General features: G+C 53.3%; 1 protein-coding gene across 1 annotated transcript; it reads left to right on the plus strand.

Moving 5' to 3' along the window:
• The first annotated feature begins 4,992 nt into the window (after positions 1–4,992).
• On the plus strand, positions 4,993–27,335 carry LOC105493781 (RAB8A, member RAS oncogene family). The gene is made up of 8 exons (XM_011761724.3): positions 4,993–5,192; positions 11,682–11,742; positions 15,338–15,398; positions 19,026–19,103; positions 20,936–21,025; positions 21,549–21,614; positions 23,107–23,157; positions 25,999–27,335. Exons 1-8 carry the CDS (start codon positions 5,069–5,071, stop codon positions 26,089–26,091), a joined length of 624 nt encoding a protein of 207 aa, XP_011760026.1. The 5' UTR covers positions 4,993–5,068; the 3' UTR covers positions 26,092–27,335.
• The last annotated feature ends 260 nt before the right edge of the window (positions 27,336–27,595 follow it).

Consider the following 27,595-nt stretch of genomic DNA (forward strand, 5'->3'; position numbering starts at 1 on the left):
CTCAGGGAGACCAGTGGAGAAATGCAATGATTCCACTGTGGCAATGGAAATGGAAGAATGCAATTCAAGAGCTATTTTTTTTTTAAATTTTTTATTTTTGAGAGGGAGTCTTGCTCTGTCGCCCAGGCTGGAACACAGTGGCACAGTCTCAGCTCACTGCTACCTCTGCCTCCTGGATTCAAGCCATTCTCCTGCCTTCAGCCCCCCGAGTAGCTGGAATTACAGGTGCCCACCATGCCTAGCTAATTTTTTGAATTTTTAGTAGAAACGGGGTTTCACCATGTTAGCCAGGCTGGTCTCAAACTTCTAACCTCAGGTGATCCGCCCATCTTGGCCTCCCAAGTACTGGGATTACAGGCGTGAGCCACCGTGCGGGCCCTCAAGAGCTATTTAGAACCTCCTTAAAAACCAGAATGTAACAGATAAGAGATGAAAGGCAGCTGTCAAAGATGGCTTAAGTTTCACTCCCAAGGAAAATCAGGACAAGCCAGTCTGGGTATTAGCTGATGAGTTCAGTTGTGAACATGCTGAGCTAGGAGCATCTCACAAATCAAAAGGGAGACGTCCAGAACGCAGGTAGACGTGAAGAGACGGCTGGGCTAAGGATGAAAAACGAAGACTGGTCAGAATGGAGACATTAGGAGACATTAGGAGCCCCTAGAAAGTGAGAACAGAGACAGAACAACGAGGAACACAAATGCTGAGAGACAAGCAAAACCTCCCCACAAAAAGACTGCAATGGGGTCTGAGAAAAAAAAAAAAAAAAACAACCAAAGAAGGGGAGGCAGAGGCAGAGGTGGCAGGGAGAAGAAACCAGTAAATAAAATAGGGACAGGGCCGGGCACAGTGGCTCATGCCTGTGATCCCAGCACTTTGGGGGGATCACTTGAAGTCAGGAGTTGGAGACCAGCCTGGCCAACATGGTGAACCCCCGTCTCTACTAAAAATACAAAAATTAGCTGGGCATTTGGTGGCGTGCACCTGTAGTCCCAGCTACTTGGGAGGCTAAGGCATGAGAATTGCTTGAACTCAGGAGGCGGAGGTTGCAGTGAGCCGAGATCACATCACTGCACTCCGGCCTGGGTGGCAGAGTGAGACTCCGTCTCAAAAAAAAAAAAAAAAGAAAAGAAAAAAAGAAAAAAAAAGGCCAGGTGCAGTGGCTCACGCCTGTAATCCTAGCACCGAGATAGGTGGATCACTTGAAGTCAGGAGTTCGAGACCAGCCTGGCCAACATGGTGAAACCATGTCTCTACTAAAACTACAAAAATCAGCCAGACGTGGTGGCGGGCACCTGTAATCCCAGCTACTCAGGAGGCTGAGACAGGAGAATTGCTTGAACCCGGGAGGCAGAGGTTGCAGTGAGCCGAGATTGCGCCACTGCACTCCAGCCTGGGCAACAAGAGTGAAATTCCATCTAAAAAAAAAAAAAAAAAAAAAAAAAATGGTATAGGGCCAGGCGTGGTGGCTCATACCTGTGATCCCAGCTTTTTGGGAGGTGGAGGCTGGAGGATCGCTTGAGCCCAGGAGTTTGAGACCAGCCTGAGCAACATAGGGAGACCCCATTTCTACAAAAAATTAAAAAATTAGCCAGCCATGGTAGCATGCAGATGTAGTCCCAGCTACTTGGGAGGCTGAGGTAGGAGGATGGCTTGAGCCCAGGAATTCCAGACCAGCCTGGGTAACATAGCAAGACCCCATCTCTACAAAAAATAAACAAAAATTAGCCATGCGTGGTGGTGCATGCCAGTGGTTCCTGCTACTCTGGAGGCTGAGGTGGGAGAATCACTTGAGCCTGGGAGGCGGAGGTTGCAGTGAATGAAATCACACCATCACTCTCCAGCCTGGGCCACAGAACAAGACCCTGTCTCAAAAATAAGTAAATAAAATGAGGATAATACCAAGAAAAAAGAATATTCAGAGGTGGTCAAGAATATTAAATACCACAGAGGCTGAGGCATGTAAAGTGGTCAGTGCCTCTGGTTGAAGCTTTTCTTAACCAGAGCTAGATTAGCAGAAGAATGAGCTGAAGTGGAAGGGAGGAGGAAAAGCTGGACCCTCCTTCCACAGATTAAGTGAGCCTCAAGGCCCCGGAGGCCCCAGAGTGACCTAAAACAGACTGGACCATCTCTAAGAAGCAGCGAGCCCTAGTGATCAAACTGCAGCCTGGGAAGCTTGGCATTCTGAGTTCAGATACCAAATTCCCACTTTTAAGCGGGAAGGGGGAAAAAGTCATTTAACCTCCTGGCTTCAGTTTTCTGACCATCAAACAAGAAAAAACCAGTAACATCATTTTGCTGAGCTGGTACTGGGATTAAAATTTTAAGAGTCAGGGGCCAGGAAGGGGGGCTAACGCTTGTAATCCCAGTACTTTGGGAGGTGGAGGCAGGCAGATCACGAGGTCAGGAGTTCGAGACCAGCCTGGCCAACACAGTGAAATCCCATCTCTACCAAAAATACAAAAAAATACACCACGCCAGGCGCGGTGGCGGGTGCCTAGAATCCAAGCTACTTGGGAGGTTGAGGCAGGAGAATCGCCTGAACCCGGGAGGCAGAGGTTGCAGTGAGCCGAGATCGCGCCATTGCACTCCAGCCCTGGCGATCATGGGAGACTCCATCTCAAAAAAAAAAAAATGTCAGGGTCTTGCTCCGTAGCCCAGGCTGGAGTGCAATGGTGCGATCACAGCTCACTGCTGCCTTGACCTCCTAGGCTCAAGGGATCCTCCCACCTTAGCCTCCTGAGTAGCTGGGACTACAAGCATATACCACCATACCCGGATAATTTAAAAAAATTTTTTTTTTGTTTTTTTGAGACGGAGCCTTGCTCTGTCACCCACACTGGAATGCAGTGACATAATCTCGGCTCACTACAACCTCCGCCTCCCGGATTCAAGCGATTCTTGTGCCTCAGCCGCTGGAGTAGCTGGGACTACAGGTGTGCACGACCTGTAGTTTCTGAGTTTCTGCATCCACCTAGTTTCTGAATTTTTAGTAGAGACGGTGTTTCACCATGTTGGCCAGGCTGGTCTCGAATTCCTGACCTCAAGTGATCTGCCCACCTTGGCCTCCCAAAGTGCTGGGATTACAGGTGTGAACCCCCTCGACTGGCCAAAAAACTTTTTTTTTTTTTTTTGCAGAGATGGGGGTCTTGCTATGTTTAGCCCAGGCTGGTCTCCACCTCCTGGCCTCCAGTGAACCTCCACCTCAGCCTCCCAAAGTGCTGGGATTACAAGCGTGCTAATCACGCCCAGCTAATTTTATTTGTTGTAGAGATGGGGGTCTCCCTATATTGTCCAGGCTGGTCTCGACCTCCTGAGCTCAAACAATCCTCCTGCCTCAGCCTCCCAAAGTGCTGGGATTACAGGCCTGAGCAACCACACCCAGCTGCAAGCCCGATTTTCCTAATGTATCTCTCCTCTTTTTCTTTTCTTTTTCTTTTTTATTTTTTTGAGACGGAGTTTTGTTCTGTTGCCCAGGCTGGAGTGCAGTGGCACGATCTTGGCTCACTGAAAGCTCCGCCTCCCGGGTTCACGCCATTCTCCTGCCTCAGCCTTCCGAGTAGCTGGGACTACAGGTACCCGCCACTACACCCGGCTACTTTTTTGTATTTTTAGTAGAGATGGGATTTCACCGCGTTAGCCAGGATGGTCTCGATCTCCTGACCTCGTGATCCGACCGCCTCGGCCTCCCAAAGTGCTGAGATTACAGGCGTGAGCCACCGTGCCCGGCCTTTTTCTTTTTTTCAGAGGCTTCTCGCTCTGTCGTCCATGCTGGAGTGCAGTGGGACGATCACCGCTTACTGCAGCCTCAAACTCCTGGCCTCCCAAAGCACTGGGATCACAGGTGGCAGCCACAGCCCCGGCCTGTTTTTTCAGTGTTGAGAGTCCTGGCCCCTAGATAGGAACAAGCATCCTCACTGTTCTAAAGCATCCTCACTGTTCTAAACCCCCCGGGCTGGCCCGGACAACTCCTAAAGCGGCCGAGGGCGGACCCTGAGGAGGCCGGCGCGCGCTTCGGGGCACAGCTTGTGGCGGTGAAGCCGCTCAGGTGGCGGAGGCCTTGGGTATCTGTAAGCAGGTCGCTAGGCCGCAGACCTCGGAACTCGTCTCGGGTCACTTTTATTTATTTATTTATTTTTGAGATGGAGTCTTGCTCTGTCGCCCAGGCTTGAGTGCAAAGGCGCGATCTCGGCTCACTGCAACCTCCGCCTCCCAGATTCAAGCAATTCTCTGCCTCAGCCTCCCAAGTAGCTGGGATTACAGGCGCCCGCCACCACGCCCGGCTAATTTTTGTATTTTTAGTAGAAATGGGGTTTCACCATCCTGGCCAGGCTGGTCTTGAACTCCTGACCTCGTGATCCACGCGCCTAGGCCTCCCAAAGTTCTGGGATTTCAGCCACCGCGCCCGGCCCGGGTCACTTTTCCAGTATACAGTGTCTCCTCTCTCCTTCCTCCGTCGGCCCCCGCTGCCCCGACTCGGAGGCCGCAGATCAGGTTGAGAGCGCTACCATGGTTTCCCGCGCTCGCCTCGGGGCCTATTGCGCCTGCGCGAGTTGTGACGGCGGGACCCAGAGATACCCGCCCCAAGTACAGGATTGCGCCCTCTGCCGTCGCCTAACGGAACTCCGGGCGCGCGTGCGCACGCACCCCAAGCCCCGCCCCCCAGGCTGCCGGCGCGCGAGCCGTTGGCGACGCTCCCTGCCTTCCCTCTCCTGTAGTGGGGCGGGGCCGGGCCGCCCGAGTAGGGGGTGGAAGGCGGGGGGCCACATAATGCCACGCCCCCGCCTCGTCCCCATTTGAAGCCCCACGACTCTTCACTGCTGGTCAATCAGAGCCCGTCCTCTCCCTAGTGCCGGCCAATGGGAGGTGCGCTCGGGCTGCTTCCGGCTCCGCGCTCCATTCGCCCCCTCCCCAGGTCTCCCCGCGACTGGCGGGACGCAGGGGCGGGCGTCGACCGCGGTGACGCGCAGCGGGCCTGGAGCCAATAAGGGGCGGGCTCGGCGCTGATGGACGGTGCTGGTGGCCAGTGGAGAGGCGCTGGCCGCACTTCCCGTCGGGGAGAGAGTGTAATATGGCGAAGACCTACGATTACCTGTTCAAGCTGCTGCTGATCGGGGACTCGGGGGTGGGGAAGACCTGTGTCCTGTTCCGCTTCTCCGAGGACGCCTTCAACTCCACTTTTATCTCCACCATAGGTAGCGGGACCGGGGAGTGGCTGGGGGCGCCAGAGGCCCGGGCTGGGCGCGCCCCTGAGGGGCTGGGGCTGAGGGATCTACCGGGCTGGACTGGCCGAGGGCGCTGAGAGGGTCGAGGGGGCCTAAGGGGAGAAGAGCAGAGTCGCCTGTACCGCCGTTCGGGGGTTCCTGGGCCGTGGTGGGGGAGACCAGGTGCCCATTTTGCAGATGGGGAGACTGAGGCTCCGACCCTCAGCCCGCTCGTTAGGGAGTGTTATGTCCTGGGCTGGGGTCTTCGCGCCCGTCCTCTCGGTCTGTCCTAGCAGCAGCCCTCAAAGCGGTTCTTTTGAGGCTCCTGCCTTACAGAAGTGGAAACTGAGTCATGGGGAATTGGCCATGGGAAAAAGACGGTGACATCTCACCTTAATGAGCATTTACTATGTGCCAAGTGCTTCCCGTGCATTTTCACACTCTCCAGTTCTCGGTGTTAAGTGCTGTTTTGAGCCCGTCTCACAGATGAGGAATTTGAGGCTCAGGGTGGGCCTGGAACTTGCCCAAGGCCACACAGTCTGCAGGTGGTGAGAATGGGATTTGATGGAATTTGAACCTGGCTGTGTCTCAACCCAAAACTCGAGGCTTAGCTATCCTAGAGAGATGCCACCTCACACTCCCAGCTGATGACAAGCTCAGCTAATGCACCTTGGAGCCGGAACTGTAACCCACACCATTCCTGCTCTTTTCTCTGGAGCATTCAGAAGTTGAACCCCTCTCCCTGACCATTCTTCCCCTCATAAGTGTATTTTCCTCTAGAAGGAATGATAAGAGGAGTCAGGACCTTTTCCCTGCCCACATTTCATCCTGCTCCAGGATGACAGTAATGACAAGTGACAGCACTGCCTGCCCTGGAACCTGTCATCTGCAAGAAGATGCAAGATAAAAGCCTCAGCGAGCAACTAAATCAGCCACTGCCACAGACAGCCTTGACTTCCCTATCAAAGGGCCCAAGACTCCGGTTGTCACTTTAGAACAGCTTTTCCCGTAGGGCCAGCCCACATTGTGGTTGAACAGAATTGGCTTGGTGCATCTCAGTTGTGCCGTCTGCAGAAGTGGAACTGACCTCTCTCAGTGCCACAAAAGCAGTCCTGGCCCACAATGAAAAGGTTAGACCGGGGAGTAACACCAGTCTTAGTGGCCTGGGAGCTCTGAAGCCCTGCTAGGGATGGGGAAAATGGGGGAACGGTCACTAAGGAGTTTATTCCAAGTCACGAAAACGTAGGGAATGGCCTTTGCTTTACTGTGTCACTTCAACAGAATCATGTTTTCTCCCTGAACCCCACGATAATGTGCTGATTCCATTCTTGCCCCCCTCCAGGAGCTGTGCTTTTTTAATTTTATTTTATTTTATTCTATTTTATTTTATTTTATTTTTTGAGATGGAGTCTAGCTGTTTTGCCCAGGCTGGAATCCAGTGGTGCTATCTCGGGTCACTGCAACCTCCGCCTCTCGGGTTCAAGCAATTCTCCTGCCTCAGCCTCTCTAGTAGCTGGGACTATAGGCACCCGCCACCACGTCCAGCTAATTTTTGTATTTTTAGTAAATATGAGTTTCACTATGTTGGTCAGGCTGGTCTCAAACTCATGACCTTGTGATCCACCTACCTTGGCCTCCCGAAGTGCTGGGATTACAAGCATAAGCCACTGCACCCAGGATAGCTGTGCTTTATAAAACAGTTATATGCCTGATGTAAAGTAGAGAGAACTGACTGGAAATCGTTACGTCTGGTTTCCAATTGCTGTTTGCCCTTGAACATACACTGCCCCTCTCTGAGCCCTGCTGTCTTTAGAGCAGGAGTGACGCTGTCTCCTGGGCTAGTGCCCTGGTGGTTGAGGATTAGAATTAGACAATAAGGGGTTATCACCGTAACCAGAGGCCATCTCGAAGAAGCAAATGAATGAATGGCTCCTGCAGTGACAGCATCCAGCCTCTGAAGACAGATGGTTCTGAATTCTTCCCCCTCCCCAACTCCAAGGCCAAACTTTAGGGTAACTCTTGTGCCCCAACCGATCAAGAAGTGGCGTTAATTCAGCCTGGGCAACATAGCAAAACCCCATCTCTATAAAAAATAAAATAAAATTAGCCGGGCATACTGGCTTACCCGTATAGACCCAGCCACTTGGGAGGCCGAGATGGGAGGATTGATTGAGCCCAGGAGGTCAAGGTGCAGTGAGCTGTGATGGCGCCACTGCACTCCAGCCTGGGCAACAGAGCGAGACCCTATCTTAAAAGAAAGAAAGAAAGAAATTATGTTAACTGTGGGCAGACTGTGGCTTGCCTTCACTCAGATCCCAGTTTCCCGGCCTCAGCACCTTCCCTACAAATCCCCCCTCTTTTTTTTTTGAGATGGAGTCTCGCTCTGTCACCCAGTCTGGAGTGCAGTGGCATAATCTCGGCTCGCTACAACCTCCGCCTCCCAGGTTCCAGCAATTCTTCTGTTTCAGCCTCCTGAGTACCTGGGATTACAAGTGCCCACCACCATGCCCAGCTAATTTTTGTATTTTTTTTTTTTTTTTAGTAGAGACAGGGTTTCACCACGTTGGCCAGGCTGGTCTCGAACTCCTGACCTCATGATCCGCCCACCTTGGCCTCCCAAAGTGCTGGCATTACAAGCATGAGCCACTGCGCCCAGCCCAGACCCCCCCTCTTTAGAGTTACTTTGAGCTTTAAAGAGGCTGTCTTCCATTTGCAGATGAGGATGTGACTTGGTGAAAGTTACCTAGCAAGGTGAAGGTGGCACCTGACCCCAGGATCCCTCCCTCTCACCCCTTCATTCCCCTCCTTCCATTTGTAGCCTTCTGTCTTCTAGGAATTTCTTTTCTTTTTTTTTTTTTTTGAGACGGAGTCTCTGCCGCCCGGGCTGGAGTGCAGTGGCCGGATCTCAGCTCACTGCAAGCTCCGCCTCCCGGGTTCACGCCATTCTCCTGCCTCAGCCTCCCAAGTAGTTGGGACTACAGGTGCCCGCCACCTCGCCCGGCTAGTTTTTTGTATTTTTTAGTAGAGACGGGGTTTCACTGTGTTAGCCAGGATGGTCTCGATCTCCTGACCTCGTGATCTGCCCGTCTCGGCCTCCCAAAGTGCTGGGATTACAAGCTTGAGCCACCGTGCCCGGCCTCTTCTAGGAATTTCTAATTCACCATGACCTTGAAGTTCAGGCCTCATAATTCTTAGGCCTCATAAAGTTTACACTTCGTAATTAAATTTGGCATGTTAATAAAACCCAGAGGAGTGTAGGGCGGAGTGCTGCTGTGGAACTTGGCCAGCCTAGCAGTGCTCCCCGATTTTGTGTGTCCCTGTACACGCGTGACAGGAAGTGGGGAATGTTTTAGGAAGCCTAGGCACACTGGGCTGTCTAGTCCTGAAGCAGAATCACCTTGATGCTTAAAGGTGATTCCATAAATTAGCCAGACGTGGTGGCGCTTGCCTGTATTCCCAGGTACTCGGGAGACTGAGGCAGGAGAATCACTTGAATCCAGGAGGCAGAGGTTGCAGTGAGCCAAGATTGTGCCACTGCACTCCAGCCTGGGCAACAGAGCAAAACTCTGTCTCCAAAAAAAAAAAAAAGGTGATTCTATATTGGCTGCAGGCACCTCTGGGTTTTTCTTTATAGACGAAGATTGAGTGGCTGTTCATTTTCTGCCACTCAATCCTTAACATTTTGCCAAAAGTTCCATTTCATCAAAGCCTATTCTCAGAAGTCCCATCGATTATTTCTGGTGTGAACTTGGCCCTGTAGTTCCCTGGAATGGGTTCTCACCAGACTGGCTCGGCGCCACTGCCTCCTCAGGAGTCCATTCATTCCTCCAGTGAGAGGGTTGGCATTTGAGAAAGTGCTTTGTGAACCACTCAACACCACGTAGACCCTGTTGCGCTTTAATTCTTTGATCCAGCCATATTTTGCCAGTGCCTTCTGTGGGCCAGGCAGCCGCTTTGGCACGAGGGCTGCAGAGAGGACACAAGTGAGTCAAGGTGCCTGCAGGACTGGGGTACCAGCTTCTAGCAAATGCATATTCAGCCTCTGTGTGTTCAGCCACTGGAGGTAATAGCAGCGGATGAGACTTGTCAGATAACCTGCCCCCAGGGAGCTTACGTTTGAGACGGCGAAATTCCAGTGCTGAAGCTGACTGGACAGAATTAGCATTCCCAACCTGGGTTCAGAGAGGCCCAGCCAGGCCTGGGCCTCGAGTCTTCTCCGGCAGGGATTTGACCAAACCCCTGGTGGCAAAGGCTGGGTCTGGCTGTTTCTCTCATCCACATGGGCCAGTATGATCTGCAAGCATTATGCCCAGGTCCATGCAGGAGATACATAAATGTATGTCAGCTATGTTAACAAATAGGTAAAGGGAGAACGGATGAGGATGGTCAGGAAGGCTCCCCTGCGGAGGGAACTTGAATGGGAACCTGAACGAAGGGATAGCCAGGTAGCTACAGAAGGAAAGAACTTTCCAGGGCAGGAAAGAGCAAACATCAAAGCCCCCAGACAGGAGCGTGCTTGGAATGTTGAGGGAAATCGCTGTGTGGATGGTGTGGCCGGAGCGAGCAGGTCATGAGCCAGAGTGCTGAGAGGTGACCAGATTAGGCAGGACCTTGACACACACGGGTACCTGTTTCCACTTTATTCAAGGGAAGTGGGGCAGGGAAACCACTGAAAGATGCCTTAAAACAAAACAAAAAAAAAAAACCCGCTTTATGAGGTAGAATTCGCATACTAACATACAGTTCACCCATTTGCAGTGTACAATTCAGTGGCTTTGGATCCATTCACAGAGTTCCACAACCATCACCACAGGCAATTTGGGAACATTTTTATTATGCCAAAAAGACGCTAACCCAAGGCCAGACACGCACGGTGTCACAGTGGCTCACACCTGTAATCCCAGTACTTTGGAAGGCCAAGGTGGGCAGATCACGAGATCAAGAGATCGAGAACAGCCTGGCCAACATGGTGAAACCCTGTCTCTACTAAAAATAGAAAAATTAGCTGGGCATGGTGGCTCATGCCTGTAGTCCCAGCTACTTGGGAGGCTGAGGCAGGAGAATCACTTGAACCCGGGAGACATAGGTTGCAGTGAGCCGAGATCACATCACTGCACGTCAGCCTGGTGACAGAGAAACTCCGTTTCAAAAAATAAAAAATAAAATAAAGACACCAACCCTTCCAATTTCCCCATGTTCCCCCAGCCCCAGACAACTGCTAATCAGCTTTCTGTTCCTATGGATGAGCCTATTCTGGACATGTCTGTTAATGGAATCTCATACTAAGTGACCTTTAGTGTCTGGCTTCTCTCAGCATCCTATCTTCAAGGCTCATCCACATTGTGTAGCATCGAGAGTACTCCGTTCCTTTTTATGACTGAGTCGTATTCCGTTGTATGGTTGGACCACATTTTGTTCATCCATTCATCTGTTGGTGGACACACTAGAAAGTTTGGAGCAGAGGGCCGGGTGCGGTGGCTGATGCCTGTAATCCCAGCACTTTGGGAGGCCGAGGCAGGCGAAATCATTTGAGGTCAGGAGTTCGAGACCAGCCTGACCAACACGGTGAAACCCCATCTCTACTAAAAATTCAAAACTTAGCCGGGCATTGTGGTGGGCACCTGTAGTCCCAGCTACTCAGGAGGCTGAGGCAGGAGAATCACTTGAACCCGGGAGACGGAGGCTGCAGTGAGCCGAGATCGTGCCACTGCACTCTGGCCTGGGTGACAGAGCGAGACTCCGTCTCAAAAAAAAGAAGAAAGAAAGAAAGTTTGGAGCAGAGGTTAGCTGTGTAACGTGGTTAGGGCTGTATTTTTGAAGGCTAGGGAGGGGACTGAGGGGGAACAGTGCGAGCCTGGGGAACATCAAGGTGGCTGCAAGGTCACCATGGGGAAAGGGGATGAAAGCAGGAGGTGAGAGACAAGGAGGATGGGGTCAGGAAGGCTTGTTAGGAGGTGATCTTCAAGGAGGCCTTAAAGGAGGGGAATTTTGCCCAGGTGATGGGCAGGTGGGACACAGACCACCTGCAGAAAAGGAACAGCGTGTACAAAAGCTGGGGGCAAGAGAGAAACTGACCATGTGCATGGACGCATCGTGGGACCCAAGGCCCTGTGTGCTTGGGGGTCAGCTGCAGGGTGGTGGGGAGCGAGGGACTCAGGCCTGCAGAGGGCTCTGCTGAGACCCACTCTGTACAACTGCCTGGGCCAGGGAGGCGGGGTCAGCTGGCAGCAAGGGACAAGAGCAAGGCTTTGCCACCCATGCCCCCTGGGTTTGCTCTGCACTGCTCCCATCGGCCCTTGGAGAGGGGAAGTATCTCCAAGTGTTTCCAAATCTGGATATTCCGACATCCTGCATGCCCAGTGCCAGGCAGGGTCTCCATAAGCCACGACAACTGTCACGTGCACAGGTTGGTGGCGCCCAGCTCAGACACAGCTTGGGAAATGGGCTGACAGTGATGCGCCTTTTTTCCTTTTCTTTCAGGAATTGACTTTAAAATTAGGACCATAGAGCTCGATGGCAAGAGAATTAAACTGCAGATATGGTAAGAGTCATTGTTCTCTGTCATTCTCTCCACCTGGCAATGGCTTCAAGCCAGAAGCCCTTGGCGTTCTCCCTCTGCCCTCCCTGTGACCTTGGCCTCCGTCTCTTGGTGCCCAGTCCTGGCACATGGGGCTTTCTCCAGAAGCTCCTGGAGTTTTATACTCAGCCCAGAGAGCTGTGCTCTGCTGGCTGCAGGGCGCCAGGGCCTATAGCATCATAGGCACAGAGCTGCCCAGCCCCGGCTAGCTCAGTGTTCTGCCATGGGCACCATCTGGGTCTGAGCTTCAGAGCGGGCTGCTTCTGTTGAACAGGGAGAGAGCCCTCTCGGTGCCAGGTGCTGGTGACGCCTGCAGGGACTGCGAGATGCCCCAGCTGACAGTTTCCTTTTCAGCCTCCTAACCCACTCAGAAGCATAAAGGTCCAACTTCACTTCCTCTTTTCTCTCCTGGGGCAGGCCTGGCCTCCCTTCCTAGCATACAGACCGAAACCCCGAACCGAAATTAAGCCAAGTCCGGGCCCCCTGGTGAGACCTGTTTCCATTCCTGAGAACTAAGGGTGACTTCCCATGCACATACAATTAGAGAAGTGGGGAGACTCCAAGTCGCCCTTGCTGGCCTGACTAGTTTGCTGAGACTGAGTTCAGGTGGCGGGTATGGTGGGGTCCTGCCCTGCACACATGCCACTTGCATAGAGTCACTGGCCCTGAGCAAAACAAAGAGAAGTCACATCTAAGAGCATAGTGCAATTTCCCTGTCACCCAAACCAGGCAAGTGCCTTTGAGTGGGAGCAGTGTGCCAGGAGACGGGCCGTGAAGCCGTCCTCCCTCAAGTCTCAAAGTGTGACCCGTCACCCCCACTTGCCAGTTTCAGGGAGCCCCACGGGTACCCTTGGCTCCAGGTGCTATTCATCTCTTTTTTTTTTTTTTTTTTTTTTTGAGATGGAGTTTCGCTCTTGTCACCCAGGCTGGAGTACAGTGGTGTGATCTTGTCTCACTGCAACCTCCGCCTCCCAGGTTCAAGCGATTCTCCTGCCTCAGCCTCCCTAGTAGCTAGGATTACAGGCATGCGCCACCACGCCTGACTAATTTTGTAATTTTAGTAGAGATGGGGTTTCTCCATGTTGGTCAGGCTGGTCTCAAACTCCCAACCTCAGGTGATCCACCTGCCTCGTACTCTGAAAGTGCTGGGATTACAGGCGTGAGCCACCACGCCCAGCCCTACTGTTCACCTCTTAATCTGACTTCGGCAGTCTGGGGTAGGTTTAACGCACAGTCCATCCTACAGACTTTGGTAGTAAGTTAAGCTCTGGCCGCCTTGTAAGTTCCAAGCCTTGGAAGTTTCTCCACTTCTGGCACATTGGTGCCACGTCACCCTTTGTTCCCAAGTCCAAAGTGACGCTGCACTGGCAGGCAGAAGTTTCACTTTCCTCCTGCCTTCCTGCTTCTGCTTTTAGCAATCATGGTGAGGTTAGTGACTCAAAACTCTTCTAAGGACTGTGGTTAAGAAAAAAATGACTGGTTTTTTTTTTTTTTTTTTTGAGATGGAGTTTTGCTCCTGTTGCCCAGGCTGGAGTGCAGTGGCACAATTTCAGTTCACTGCAACCTCTGCCTCCCGGGTTCAAGCAATTCTTCTGCCTCAGCCTCCCAAGTAGCTGGGATTACAGGCGCCCGCCACACCTGGCTAATTTTGTATTTTTAGTAGAGACGGGGTTTCGCCATGTTGGCCAGGTTGACTTCGAACCCCTGACCTCAGGTGATCCACCCACCTCGGCCTCCAAAAGTGCTGGGATTACAGGCATGAGCCACCACACCCGGCAAAAATGACTGTTCTTAACTACTCATGTCTTCTGTGGCTGGTGTCAGAAAGTCAGCTTAGCTCCAAGCAAGGTGTTTCTGCACAATCTAGACATACAGAGCCCTCTGGGTCCCTGCAGGGCTGTGGGAGGAACCCTGGGCTTGGAGACAAAAGACCTGAGTCTTGCCCTGGCTCTGCCGCCAATCAGTTAGGTCACCTTTAATTTTTTTTTTTTTTTTTTTTTTTTTTTGAGACAAAGTCTCACTCTGTCACCCAGGCTGGAGTGCAGTGGCATGATCTCAGCTCACTGCAACCTCCACTTGCTTGGTTCAAGCAATTCTTGTGCCTCAGCCTCCCGAGTAGCTGGGATTACAGGCACCTGTCACCATGCCCGGCTAATTTTTGTATTTTTAGTAAGACAGGGTTTCACCGTGGTGGTCAGACAGGGTTTCACTGTGTTGGTCAGACTGATCTCAAACTCCTGACCTCAGATGATCCGCTGGCCTCAGCCTCCCAAAGTGCGGAGATTATAGGAATGAGCCATCATGCCTGGCTTTTTTTTTTTTTTTTTTCTCAGTGGTGCAGAGTAAGACAGTCTTATTCTGTCATGAGTAAGACTCATGAGTAAGGCCATGCCTGGCTTTTTTTTTTTTTTTTTTCTCTTTCTTTCTGCAGTGGTGCAGAGTAAGACAGTCTTACTCTGTCACCCATGCTGGAGTGCAGTGGCACAATCTCAGGTCACTGCAACCTCCACCTCCCAGGTTAAAGCGATTCTTGTGTCTCGGCCTCCTAAGTAGCTGGGACTACAGATCTGCGCCATCGTGCCCGCCTAATTTTTGTATTTTTAGTAGAGATGAGGTTTGACTGTGTTGATCAGGCTGGTCTCAAACTCCTGGCCTGAAGTGATCCACCCGCCTCGGCCACTTAAAGTGCTGGGATTACAGGTGTAAGCCACTGCACCAGGCCAGTTAGGTTACCATTTTTTTTTTTGAGATGGAGTCTTGCTCTGTCACCCAGGCTGGAGTGCAGTGGTGCAATCTCAGCTAACTGCAGCCTCCGCCTCCCGGGTTCCAGCGGTTCTCCTGCCTCAGCCTCCCAGGTAGCTGGGATTACAGGCATGTGTCACCACACCTGGCTAATTTTTGTATTTTTAGTAAGGACAGGGTTTCACCATGTTGGCAGGCTAGTCTTGAACTCCTGACCTCAGGTGGTCCACCCGCCTTGGCTTCCCAAAGTGCTCAGATTACAGATGCGAGCCACTGCGCCCGGCCAGTTAGGTTACCTTTGAACCAAACACTAAGTACCCTTCAAGCCAGGAGCTGGACTGGGCATGGGTGCGTCTTACCCAGGCATCACCTCCTTGGCAGTAGGCCCTGTGTTCCTTGTCATGCAGATGAGGAGGGACTTTCCCCACCATTCAAACCAAGATGGCAGGCCTGAAAGCTTTTCCGGAGTCCCAGCCACCCCCAACAGCAAGAGCTATGTTCCTGAGCCACATGACCGGCTCTTCTGTGAACCAGAAACTCCAGGGAGAATTCCCTAGAAGCAAAGGTGCAGAAGAGAAGATGCATGGGTCAGGGATCCCATTATGGCTCTGCCACATCAAATGACCTTAACCCCTCCAGGCCACAGTGTCATTCCCTGTAATAACAGGGAGATTAGAAGGTGTTGCCTCAGCAGAAGAAGGTGTCACAGCGGATGACCCGTGAGAAAGCCAGGCATCCCAGGGAGATGCTCCTTGTCTCCTACTGGGGACAGTTATTTTCCTTTAATGTTGCTCATATCCCTTCTCTTCATGTTTAGGGACACGGCTGGTCAGGAACGGTTTCGGACGATCACAACGGCCTACTACAGGGGCGCAATGGTAGGGATTTTTTGTTTGTTTGTGTAAGTCAACATGGGAGCGTCACTGTACATTGGTTACTGAAGCCTAGATGTTTCTGTGGAGCCTATGCCCCAACTCCTCAGGGCTCCTTGGTCCCAAGTTAGTCTCAGGAAGAGGCTTGTGCCCCAGCCCACCCCCATGTACATACCTCGCCTTCTGGCTGCAGAGACAATGCAGGGTTTAAATAAAGTGGAAACATAATTCTATGGGAATGAAGGAAGACACAGGAAGCCGGTTCTTCCAGGTGAGCTCAGTGCGGTCGGAGCCGGCATGCCCCAACTTTTAGGAGTGGTCACATGACTCCTATCTGTCTCTATGGAATTTGCTACCAAAAGCTTGAAGATATTCCAGGAACTGACCTGCCCTGGGTTGTCAGCTGTTATATCTGTCACCCAGGCCTGAGGCGGGATGACATGACGGGAAGACTCACTCATCATCCCTCAAAACATTTCTCAAGCACTTTCTCTGGGCCAGGCCTTAACTAGATGCAGAAGGTGGCCAGGGATGGGAGGAGGTCCTGTCTCGGGGCCCTGTGTGTACACGGCAGGGCATTCAGGGGTGGAGGGAGCAGGAGGTGGAGCCCCTGGACCTGGCCTAAGACCCTGGCTTGCCCACTGAGCTCCATCTCCTGACTTGGAAAATGGAACAGAGCATAGCACTGTGTCCCAGGCTGTGCTGAGGATAAATGGCCGTCTCTCCCCATTCCCAGGTCCCTCTGCTCCCTACTCTTTCCTTGGCACACCCCATCATTTAATTGCTCAGGCAACTGCGGGTTTCCTCGATGAGGGCAGCACCACATCACGGTCCCTGCCATCTGCCTGGCCTGGGGGAACCTGCTCAGTAAAGACTTGTGGAGGGTGGAGATGAATGGAGGCATTATGTATTTTAGAGCATCCCACGCGGCATCTGAAACCTCGTGGAAACCCACTCGTGTGGGTTGCAGCCTTAGTGTGCCTCAGTAAAATTAATGTATTTCTTCCCACCCCCCACCTCACAGTGCTCCGGTGGAGGGTGGGCAAGGGCCTGAGGGCACTGGGGTCTTGGGGAGCTTCAGCCTCTGGAGAAAGCTGTGTGACCTGGAGCCTGTCCCGATCTTCTCTGAGCCAAAATAGCCACCTTCCACCCTGTCCTGATGACCAAGCCCTCCCCTGCACCAGACAGTGGGTCCAGGTCTTAGCTCAGATTGTGTCATTGCATTTTGGCTGTGAACCCCTTTTCGCAGGCGCCATTGTCATCCCTGTTTTATAACAAAGAACCTGAGGTTTGGCCCGGTGGCCTTTCCTGCTGAAGTTCACTCAGCAGGTAAATGGCTAGGCTGGGCTGGGCTGTTTGTCTCCAGCACCCACGTCCTTAACCAGCACCAAGATAACTGTGGCTTTCCATCCTCCTAGACCCAGGCTAACCTGAACAGATGCCACCACTGGCTGCATGTGGCTATTTGAATTTGCCCAATTAACATTGAAAATCCAGCCAGGCACGGTGGCTGATGCCTGTAATCCCAGCACTTTGGGAGGCCGAGGCAGGTAGATCTCTTGAGGTCAGGAGTTGGAGACCAGCCTGGCCACATGGTGTAATTCCATCTCTACTAAAACTACAAAAATTAACCGGGTATGGTGGCAGGTGCCTGTAATCCCCGCTACTCAGGAGGGTGAGACAGGAGAATCGCTTAAACCCAGGAACCGGAGGTTGCGATGAGCTGAAGTTGCACCACTGCACTCCAGTCTGAGCAACAAAGCAAGAATCCGTCGCTTAACTACTTAATTAATTAATTAATTTAAAAAAAAAACATTGAAAATCCAGCTCCTCGGGTCAAAGCAGCTATGTTTCTTGTGCCCTAGCGCCTTGTGTAGCCAATAGCAGTCATGTGGGACAGCGCCACCATTGCCGCTGTGTCCTCATCTCTGTCAGCATGCTTCTAGACCCTTGGGCCTCAAAATCCCAAGTTTGGGAAGCATTGGATGCCTAGAGACCCATTGTGAGGTTTGCCCAGACGGGGGCCTGGAACATAGTCACTTGGAGCCCTGAGGGCTGTTTCCAGGAGAACCTGGAATAGGATGGCTGGCTCAGTGTTTTCCAGGTGCTTCTGCTTGATTCTAAGAGAGAGCTCTACCCACTGCCCCACTAACGTCCAGGTTCTCTCCCCTCAGCTCCCTGAAATAGGTACAAATCCAGGAATTTGAGTCTTGGGCACGTGTCACAACTTAGTGGTGAAGGCAGGAATCCTGGGCCTTCAGAGGGTCTGGTCCCTGGATGAAAGGCCCCATGCTCCTGGTCCCTGACCATGTCACAGTCACAGGTTGTGCCCACCGTGGCTGGGACATGGCAGACGTCATGTGCCACTGCAGCCTTGAGTTTCTTTGCCATGGTTGCAGCTGACTGTGAGGCCATTATTCATGTCCCCGAATTCCCGGAGGGATTTGGGGTTGCAGTGACTTTCCTGCCCCATCTGTGTGGTTTTGTCCCACACTCTTGCACCCACACCTGTCTCACCATTACCACATGGCCTGTGTCCTTATTCTGCAAACTTGGATGGCCTCAGACAACTTGGCCAGCAGCAGAAGTCATCAGTGCCCTCGGAGGTGCCACAGATGCAGAGCTGGGCCTGGGGAGCAGGTACGAGGAGGAAGGAAGAAAGCCAGGCCTGGACGTGAGCAGGCCACATGCCTTGGAGCCCAGGATGCCCGGCAACCAAGGGGAACTTGTGATGGCACTGCAGGCTGGCCCACTGTGGGCACTTCACAAGGACATCAAGAACCACACACAGACCATCAGAGGGTGGCTCCTGCATGTGGGTTCTGGGGCTGAAAAAGGCCCAGGGACATTGCTGAGAGGATAGATGTCATCAGTGCTTTTGGAGTTAGGCCCCCCAGGCTTGAATCTTAAAGGTCACTTCTCTGTGCCTCAGTTTCCCCTTGCATTGCATGGGCATGTTTGCCCTTGTCCACAGCAGTGGTGTGGCTGTGGACCCAGGCTGAGGCGGGGCTGCCCCGAAGCTCTTTCAGGACCCACGGGCCGTCTCCCAGTTGCTCACATCTAGGTTAGGGAACTGGAAGGGCCTCGGTGCTCCCGGCTCCATCTTCACACAGCTGGTTCCCTCTGTGGTGGGGTCACTGGAAGTTGCGTGGATGTCAGGTCAGGACTCCCTGGGCTCAGTTGTGCCTGAGAGGTGGCTCAGGCAGAGCGTGGGGCGAGCAAGGGGTGAAGAGGAGGCCGATTGCAGGGGAGGGTCAGTGTGAGGGGAGCACTGCTGGCAGTGGGCCTGTGGAGCAGCTCCCAGCATCAGGCTGCACCGCCCCGTGGGCCATGAGGGGAGCCAGCTGGGCTTGTCAGCGAGGGCGTGGCAGCGGCTGGCCTGTGAGGCAGAAGGGTCACTTCAGTGGCCCAGGGGGCAGGACAAGGCTGGTGCCAGAACCCAGCAGAAGGGCCACAGGGATGGAGAGGAGGGGGCTGGCTTCCAGGGCTCCACAGTGGTGGGGAGGGTGGCAGCTAATGGGCCTGGCTGTGTAGTGGGTGCTGGGCTCCCCACCACTGTTCTCTGGTGCCGCCGCGGCCTCCCTTCCAGAGCCTGCAGCCCATCAGGCACCTGTGTCTCCTCTCCCCGCTCAGGGCATCATGCTGGTGTACGACATCACCAACGAGAAGTCCTTCGACAACATCCGGAACTGGATTCGCAACATTGAGGAGGTGAGGCCCGCCAGCACCTCCCACTGTCCCTGCTTCAGTCCTTGTCCCAGAGCCCTCTGGTTTACCCATGAGAAGGCCAAGGTGCAGAGACACAGACAGGCCACTTGCCAACAGCCTCCTAGTCAGGGACACGGTGGGAGCAGGGACTGAGATGCAGGCAGCCGACCCCAGGGACCACACACTGGCCTGGCCCCACCCAGAGCCCCTTGGATCCCACCCCTCCAGCTGGGCTGTTGGATCTGGCCGGTGTCATGGTCATAAGAGAAAGGATATCCAAGCTTGTGGTCACCATGAGTGTTGGGTGCTTTCTAGAGAAGGAAGGGTCTAGCACAGGTGTGACCCTTGTAGTTGGAGGGTGTGGTGAGCAGGCGTCAGTTGTACTTTGAGCTATATCGGAGCAGGGTGTGACCTGGTGCAAACGACCTGTGTTCAGACTTTGAACCATAGAGGGGTGAGAAGGAGGCCAACCCCTCCTCCCCTCCCAAAGCCAGCATCTTCATCTTCCTGCTCCCCAAAGAGCTGACCTCACCCCCAAAGCCTTCCCGGCTGCCAGCACCTGCAGCTTTTGATAACTAACCAGGTGGGGCTTCAGGTCTGAGGCACAGCCAGAGAACTTTTCCCATCTATAAAGCCACAGCAAAAGGGCGTATCACTGTCCACCCAGGACTCATGGACCTCCCAGGCCAGGCCGAGAGGCCACCCCCTCATTTATGAGTCATTGCATTGGGCTCACCTCCCCAGTGAGCCTGAGAGGGCTGCGCCCCAGCTGGGGAAGCTGTCTTCATCTGTGGAGAGGGGAGCCTGGTCTTTGTGAAAGGTCTCTGTTTCTGGCCAGCGGGCAGGAGCCACCTTCTGGTTCATGGGAAGTAAGGCAGGGAGTGGCGCAGTACGTTCCAGAGACCAAGTCTGAGCTGGTGGAGGAAGACAGCAGTTTCCAGTGTCCCTGTCCTCCAGGAAGTGTGGTCCGCTCCATGGGGACCCAGGGAGGCTTGACGAAGGAGCCACCTTTGGGTATGAGGGCAGAGTTAGGGCAACACCACACAGTGTGGTGAAATGCCTGCGGCCACCTCAGGCACGGCCTGTTTCTGGAGCCCAAAAAGAGAGAGTTGAAATGTCAGGGCCAGGTGTGGTGGCTCACGCCTGTAATGCCAGCACTTTGGGAGGCCAAGGTGGGCGGATCACCTGAGGTCAGAAGTTCGAGACCAGCCTGGCTAACATGGTAAAACTCTGTCTCTACTAAAAATAGAAAAAATTAGCCTGGAATGGTGGCAGATGCCTGTAAGCTCAGCTATTCGGGAGGTTAAGGATCGCTTGAACCTGGAGGCGGAGGTTGCAGTGAGCCAAGATCATGCCACTATACTCCAGCCTGGGAGACAGAACAAGACTCCATCTCAAAACAACAAAAAAAAAATGTCAGAGCAGAAGGTCCCAGGACGACAGCTGGGGCCTCTTGCAGAGGAGCTGGGGAGGGAGGGAGGAAAGCAAAGGTCGGGGGTAAATATCTCAGCCTCACTCACCTCCCATAGGCTAGACCTGCCCAGCAGCCCAGGTGCGGGGGCCTGATTGATATAGTCATAGAAGCTGCCAGAAAGCATTTCAGAAAATGTACATTTGCTCAGAGTAGCATCTAGAACTCTGGCCCCGGCCCTGGCATTGACTGTGACATGGGGCCAGCTGCTCGGCCTCTCTGAGCTTCAGCTTGTCCCTTACGCCAGGCTGTACCTAGCAGTCCTGACCCCACTGCTCTGATTTCTGGGGACAGGCTGTGTGTTGGCAAAGGCACCTAGCCTGTGTCATCCAGTCTGATCCCCCATCTGCCCCCTCCCTCTCAGCACGCCTCTGCAGACGTCGAAAAGATGATACTCGGGAACAAGTGTGATGTGAATGACAAGAGACAAGTTTCCAAGGAACGGGGAGAAAAGGTGGGCATGGTGGCACAAGGGGCAGAGGGCCTCGGGGTCTTGGGGTTCTTGTGCAGAGGCCTTCCCCGGTGCCTTCCCCTGTCCCTCTCTGCCCCAGGGGCTTGGGATAAGTTGGTCACCCCAGTGGGGCACGTGCCGTGGGATGGCAGAAGCACACACCCAGCCAGGGCTTCTTGGGTGCGCTCTGCGGGCAGCTCATCAAAACCTACCATGGTCCCACTCCAGGCTTTTAAGACCACAGGAGTGGGGAATGGAGCCATGGTTTGATCCCAGCAGGCCCCTGCCCCCCTCCCGTCTCAGCTGCCATCCCCAGCACTCCATGCCCTGCGCGGCACTGTGGAGGGGCATTCACAATGGGCTCCCCACTATAGAATCAAGGGAGCGACCCAGGAAGTTACTGCCACAGCCCCAGTCCCGTTGCTGCTCCCTCTTGGCGCCAGCCCCGCCTTCAGCCCCTGTTTTGGGCAAGCTCAGATGCGCCCGGCAGCTGGTGAGCTCACTCGTGTGCCTCCCTCTCTCACAGCTGGCCCTCGACTATGGAATCAAGTTCATGGAGACCAGCGCGAAGGCCAACATTAACGTGGAAAATGTGAGTCCTGGGCCCTGCTGGGAGACATGGGGCCTGCAGGATCGGCTCCTTCAAGCTGAAGGGGGAGCTGGCGTCCTCCGAGGAGGTCCTGCCAGAGGGACCAGCCTCGGGCTCAGGGCTGCCAGTCAGTCCTCTGAGGGACATTTCCTGGGCAATGCCATGTGCCAGGCACAGGCAGCCCGTGGGAATGTGGTGCCATCAGCACGGGCAGGCCCCACACAGGGCACCTAGGATGCATCTCACGGGCTTCTGGGCAGCCCTGGAGAACAGGCATGGTTTTACAGGTGAGGATGCTGAGGCTCAGAGAGACCCAGCCCTGTGTTTGCACTCTCAGCCACACCACTTATTGTGGAGAGGTCCCGGTCAAAAGCCCAGACGCAGCAGGGAGCCCTGATGGGACCTGGGCCCATGCCGCCCTCCCCTCTCCACGGGGTGACCCCAGCCCTGCAGCTGACCCTGTGATGTTTCCCCATCCTAGTCATGTTTCCAAAGCAGATCTTCCATGTCACTCCTGACCTAAAGTCTCTGTGCTGACGTGAAGACAAAAGCTAGACTCCTCGCCTGGCACGGAAGGCCCTCCCTTGCCGGCTACAGCTGGTGTTTGCCACCCAGGACTCAGGCCTTGCCCACCCCCTCCTCCCTCCCAGGCCACCTGGGCTGCTCCCTTCTCCAATACTTCACTGCGTTCCCCTCCTGTGTGCCCCGTTTTCTGCCTGCCAGGTTCCCTTTTCTAGTCAGGGCCCGGCCCAGGGGGCCCCTCCCCAAGAACACCTTCAGCCTCCCCTGGGCCTTCCTCTGCACCCCAAGCCGCTCTCCTCTCCAGAACCTCCCACGTCATGGGGATGTATGTTGGGATTAGCCTCCCGCTGTCTCTGTATGTCCCCTCCTCGAGACTGTGACAGCAGCTCAAGCCTTGGCTGTGCTGGGAGATGAACCTGCTCCCGCGCCCAGCCCTGCCAGGCAGGGCCTCCGAGCGAAGCTTGTTTGGCCACAGAGCTGCTTGCCTTTTTCCCTGACCATTAGAAGGGAGGCCAGAGCTGACAGAACCTAGGAGTCAGAGACGAAGAACTGGGCACTCCTTCTAGATTCTTCTGGATCGATCGGCTAACTGCTGGGTGCCTTTGGACAAGTCACTTGTCCTCTCTGAGCCTCAGTTTCCTCTCTGGCCAACTGAGTGTCGCCCCATCTCACAGGGCTTAGGGGAGGTGGCACATGGGTAAGTCCTGTCAATGCTAAGGTGCTCTGCAGAAGTGAGAGTTGGCATCGGAGAGTTGGCATCAGAGAGTAAGGGTGGTTGGGAGGCAGAAGGAGCCGGGAAAGGACAGGAGCTGGGGCCGGACAGGCCAACGGAACCCACTGCCAGAGGCGGGCATCAAAGGGCCAAATGGGAGGCCCTCGCCTGGGAAGCTGTCCTGCCACATCTGCTGTACACAGGCGGCTAAGGACTCGGGGTCCTGCCATCCCAAGGACTCACAGTGTGCTTATTCCACAGGCATTTTTCACTCTGGCCAGAGACATCAAAGCAAAAATGGACAAAAAATTGGTGAGTGTGCGTCCTTCCCAGATCCCCGAGTAGATCTCTGGGATCCAGCCATTGTCGTTAGCAGCAGTGACATGACGCGCCCTAGATCCTGCTTTTTAGGGCCCAGCCAGACCCCATGGGACATTGCTGGGAAAGGGGGAAGTTTGCAGGTGTGGCTGGGACATCAGCACCAGGCAGTGCCGGCCTGGGGACACTACCCAAGCAGACAAGGCCATGCCCGGTGAGTCCCTAGGCTAGCAGGGGGCACACGGCCCTTTGCATTCCACTTAAGATGAGGGCCAGAAAGACAACACGGTGTGCAAGGACAGAGAGCCACGCCTCGGAGAAAAGCTTCCTAGGTTACTTGGGCAGGGCCAGGGCTAGTGTCTGATAACTAGTGGCTCACCGTCTTCATAAGCATGGCAGATCGAGAACCTGCCTCCGCCCCACCCCAGCCGCAGATGCTACAAGTTGTGACAGCTCTGTGACCTTCATTGTGTCCCAGGGTTCTCTGAGGCCTCCAGGGAAGTCTGCGTGAATCCCTCCCCATCCACCCTCTCATTCGTTTCTTGCTTTTTTATGATTACCATGCTAGTGATTTCCTAGTCCACTGCGCTCAGTATCAATGGCGCTTTCTTGACGGAATCAAATCACTTCCCCGTACTTTGGGGGCATTTAGTGCCTAAACACCGTCGAGACCCTTCTTCCCTCACCCTGATGCCAGCAACTGCCCTTTCCCGGCCATGTTACATTGGTTGTCCAATCGAGGAGCACACAGCACTCTATTTGTGGGTTAAGTCTCGTCACTCAAGAATGCACGTAAAATACAAAATGCCATTCAAGTAGTTTACATCTGATGTAAGCAAATCTGTTTTATAATTCTAAGATGTGGTGAGGTGAACAATGAGGCACGCGATTGATTTAATAGCAGCTCTTTGGCCATTAAATCAAAATGGGAAACAGCTCATGGAAACCAATGCACTGACCAACAACAGTTTGGGATTTTCTTGTAATTTTTTTCTTCAGTATAGCGGTCAAGGTTTGATTCTTTTTTCTTTTAATTTTTTATTAGTTAAAAAAGTGATTTTTTTTTTTTTTAAGAGTCTCACTCTGCCACCTAGGCTGGAGTGCAATGGCACCATCACAGCTCACCACAGCCTTCAACTCCTGGGCTCAAGAAATCGTCCCACCTCGGTCTCCCAAGTAGCTGGGGCTATAAGCACGTGCCACCATGCCTGGCTAATGTTTTTTCCTTTTTTTTTTTTTTTGAGACAGAGTCTCGCTGTGTTGCCCAGGCTAGAGTGCAATGGTGCAATCCCTGCTCACTGCAACGTCTGCCTCCCAAGTTCAAGCAATTCTTCTGACTCAGCCTTCCGAGTACTTGGGATTACAGGCACATGCCACCATGCCCGGCTAATTTTTGTATTTTTAGTAGAGACGAGGCTTCACCATGTTGATCAGGCTGGTCTTGAACTCCTGACCTCAGTGATCCGCCTGCCTCGGCCTCCCAGAGTGTTGGGATTACAGGCGTGAGCCACCCCGCCTGGCCATTTTTTTTCTTTTTTAAGAGGCAGGATCTCACTTGTTACCCAGGCTGGTCTCAAACTCCTGGGCTCAAGCAGTTCTTCTGCCTCGGCCTCCCAAAGTGCTGGGAAGGGTATGATGGGGTGGGTGGATAAGTGAGAGACTGATTGGAAGGGGTGGTAGATAGCAGATGGAAAATAGATCTGTTTTTGAAAAACAAATTATCAGTTGTAAGAGAATTGGATAGATGGGTAGATTATGGATGGATGGTTGGTTGAAAGGGGATAAATCAATGGTTGATTTGTTGGAAGGAGATGGTTGGATAGATAGATGATTGGTTTGTTGGTTAGTTGGAAGGGGATGGACGAATGGTTGGTTGGAAGGAGGTGGTTGCTTGGAAGGGGATGGATGGATGGTTGATTGGTTGGAAGGGGTGGTTAGAAGGAGATGGTTAGTTGGAAGAGGGTGGATGGGGAAGGAGATGGATGGGTGGATGGATGGTTGGAAAGGGATGGATGGATGGTTGGTTGGTTGGTTGGATGAGGTGGTTAGAAGGGGATGGATGGTTGGTTGGTTGGTTGGTTGGAAGGGGATAGATGGTTGGAAGGAGATGGGTGGTTGGAAAGGGATGGATAAGTGGATGGTTCTTGGAAGGGATGGATGGTTGGTGGATTGGTTTGTTGGTTGGAAGCAGGTGGATAGATGGAAGGGAATGGGTGAGTGGATGGATGGATGGTTGAAAGGGTATAGATGGATGGTTGATTGGTTAGTTGGATGGTTGGAAGGGGACAGCTGGATGGACTGGAAGATGATGGATGGATGATTTGATGGCTGGTTGGTTGGTTGGATGGTTGGAATGGGAATGGATGGATGACCTGGCAGATGATGTTTGGATGGTTGGATGGCGGGTTGGTTGGTTCGATGGTTGGAATGGGAACGGATGGATGACCTGGCAGATGATGGATGGATGGTTGGATGGCTGGTTGGATGGTTGGATGGTTGGAATGGGAACGGATGGATGACCTGGCAGATGATGGATGGATGGTTGGATGGCTGGTTGGATGGTTGGAATGGGAACGGATGGATGACCTGGCAGATGATGCATGGATGGTTGGATGGCTGGTTGGATGGTTGGATGGTTGGAATGGGAACGGATGGATGACCTGGCAGATGATGCAGGGATGGTTGGATGGTTGGATGGCTGGTTGGTTGGTTGGTTTCGTTGGTTTGGTTGGTTGGTTGGATGGATGGTTGGATAGATGGTTAGATGGATGGTTGCTTGATTGTGAGACATAGCGCTGCTCAGTGATAACCTCGGAAAACCTCTTGTGATTTCAGGAAGGCAACAGCCCCCAGGGGAGCAACCAGGGAGTCAAAATCACACCGGACCAGCAGAAGAGGAGCAGCTTTTTCCGATGTGTTCTTCTGTGAGGAACACCGCCTTACTCTGAGCCTTGCTCGGCCCAGCTGACTGTGCCTGTTCTGAGTGAGCCCCTCACTCAGCCGGGGCCCTCCCACCTCCAATGCCCCACCCACGCCGTGGCCACCGGGCCCCGCAGCCACCAAAATGCAATTGAGAAATTGTTTATTTTAGTAACTGTCTGATCTTTTTCAACTTTGGAGATGGAATAAGTTAAAAATTTGCTATTTTTCCTGTAACGTCTGCTGAACGGGCCCACCCACACGTCGTACATCCAGAGAGAGAGAGGGAGTCAAGGTGCGACTGTCGACCGTAGCCAGTGTCAGGCCTCTGCCTCTGGGCCTTTGCTTTGTGGCCTCACTGCAACACAAAGCTCCACCAGGAGGCTCGTTCACATCCCCCACTATGGAAGCGAGGTCCCAGGAGGTCAGCGGTGGTTCCAGGAGCAACAGGTCCCAAACCCTGAGCAAGGCAACCGATCGCCAGGCCCGGGAAGCATCACCCAGGAGATCTGGCGCCCACTTCCACCTCTTCTCTGTTTTGGACAAGTGACAAACCATTTTGCCCCCTCACTCTTCTTTGTTAACTGTTAAACCAAAGGAAAGCACAAATGAAGGAAATCCTGTGTAAAGCGTTGAGAAGGAAAGAAGCCTGGAGCAGCCTCTCCGGTCCACAACCAGGGCTTAGGTCCGCAGGCCCATCTGCGGTCCCCAGCGAGCATCAAAGGGACGCTGTGTGTGCTACAAGTGACCCCGAAAACACAACCACAGCCGTCACATGGCCCTCCTGAAGTCGGGGCACCCTCCTCTCAGCACCAAAATGGCCCCCCACTCCTTCGTGTCCTCCCACTGTCTCCAAATCGGACGTTCTTTCTAGCTGAGATTTTTATTTTTCCAGATCTGTAGTGCCATGAAGCAATTCAGTCTTTGACTTCCAGTAGCAGACCTGGGTGATCGGGAACAAGCGTGTCGTACCCCCGGCTGGACATGGCCAAGACACGAGGCATTCCACGGCGGCAGGCTGACCGCACAGCAGTCTGGATTGATTTTCAGCCGTCATCATTGGGTTCTGTTTTGACAGCTTTGCTGTCCCGTAGAGACTGCGACTGGGACCAGGTCAACCCAGCCAGAGGGGTGTCACCGGGAGCCTTTTCTTTTTTTCTTTCTTTCTTTTTTTTTTTCCTCCTTAAGCTGCTGTCGATCCAAACCATTGGCATCATCATTTCTTTTGAATTAAAACCAACATATCAGCAATAGTCTGCTCTCCCCGGGAATCTCTAACATGCTCTGTTTACATCGATAAATGCACTTAAGGAAAACAAACAAAGCTCATCTTAAAGTCCAAGGATTTTTATGTCCACATTTTCCCTGTAGGCCACACGGACATGACCAGGCCCTGGGGTTGGGTCTGGACAAGATGGTAGAGCCCACGGGTTACCCCATCGAGCGGCCACCTCAGAGGAGATGCCACCTGTCATCAAAAGACTAAATTGGGAAAAGAAGCCTCCTGGCTTGG

The sequence above is a fragment of the Macaca nemestrina genome, chromosome 20 (assembly GCF_043159975.1).
Source record: "Macaca nemestrina isolate mMacNem1 chromosome 20, mMacNem.hap1, whole genome shotgun sequence".
NCBI classification, from domain to species: domain Eukaryota; kingdom Metazoa; phylum Chordata; class Mammalia; order Primates; family Cercopithecidae; genus Macaca; species Macaca nemestrina.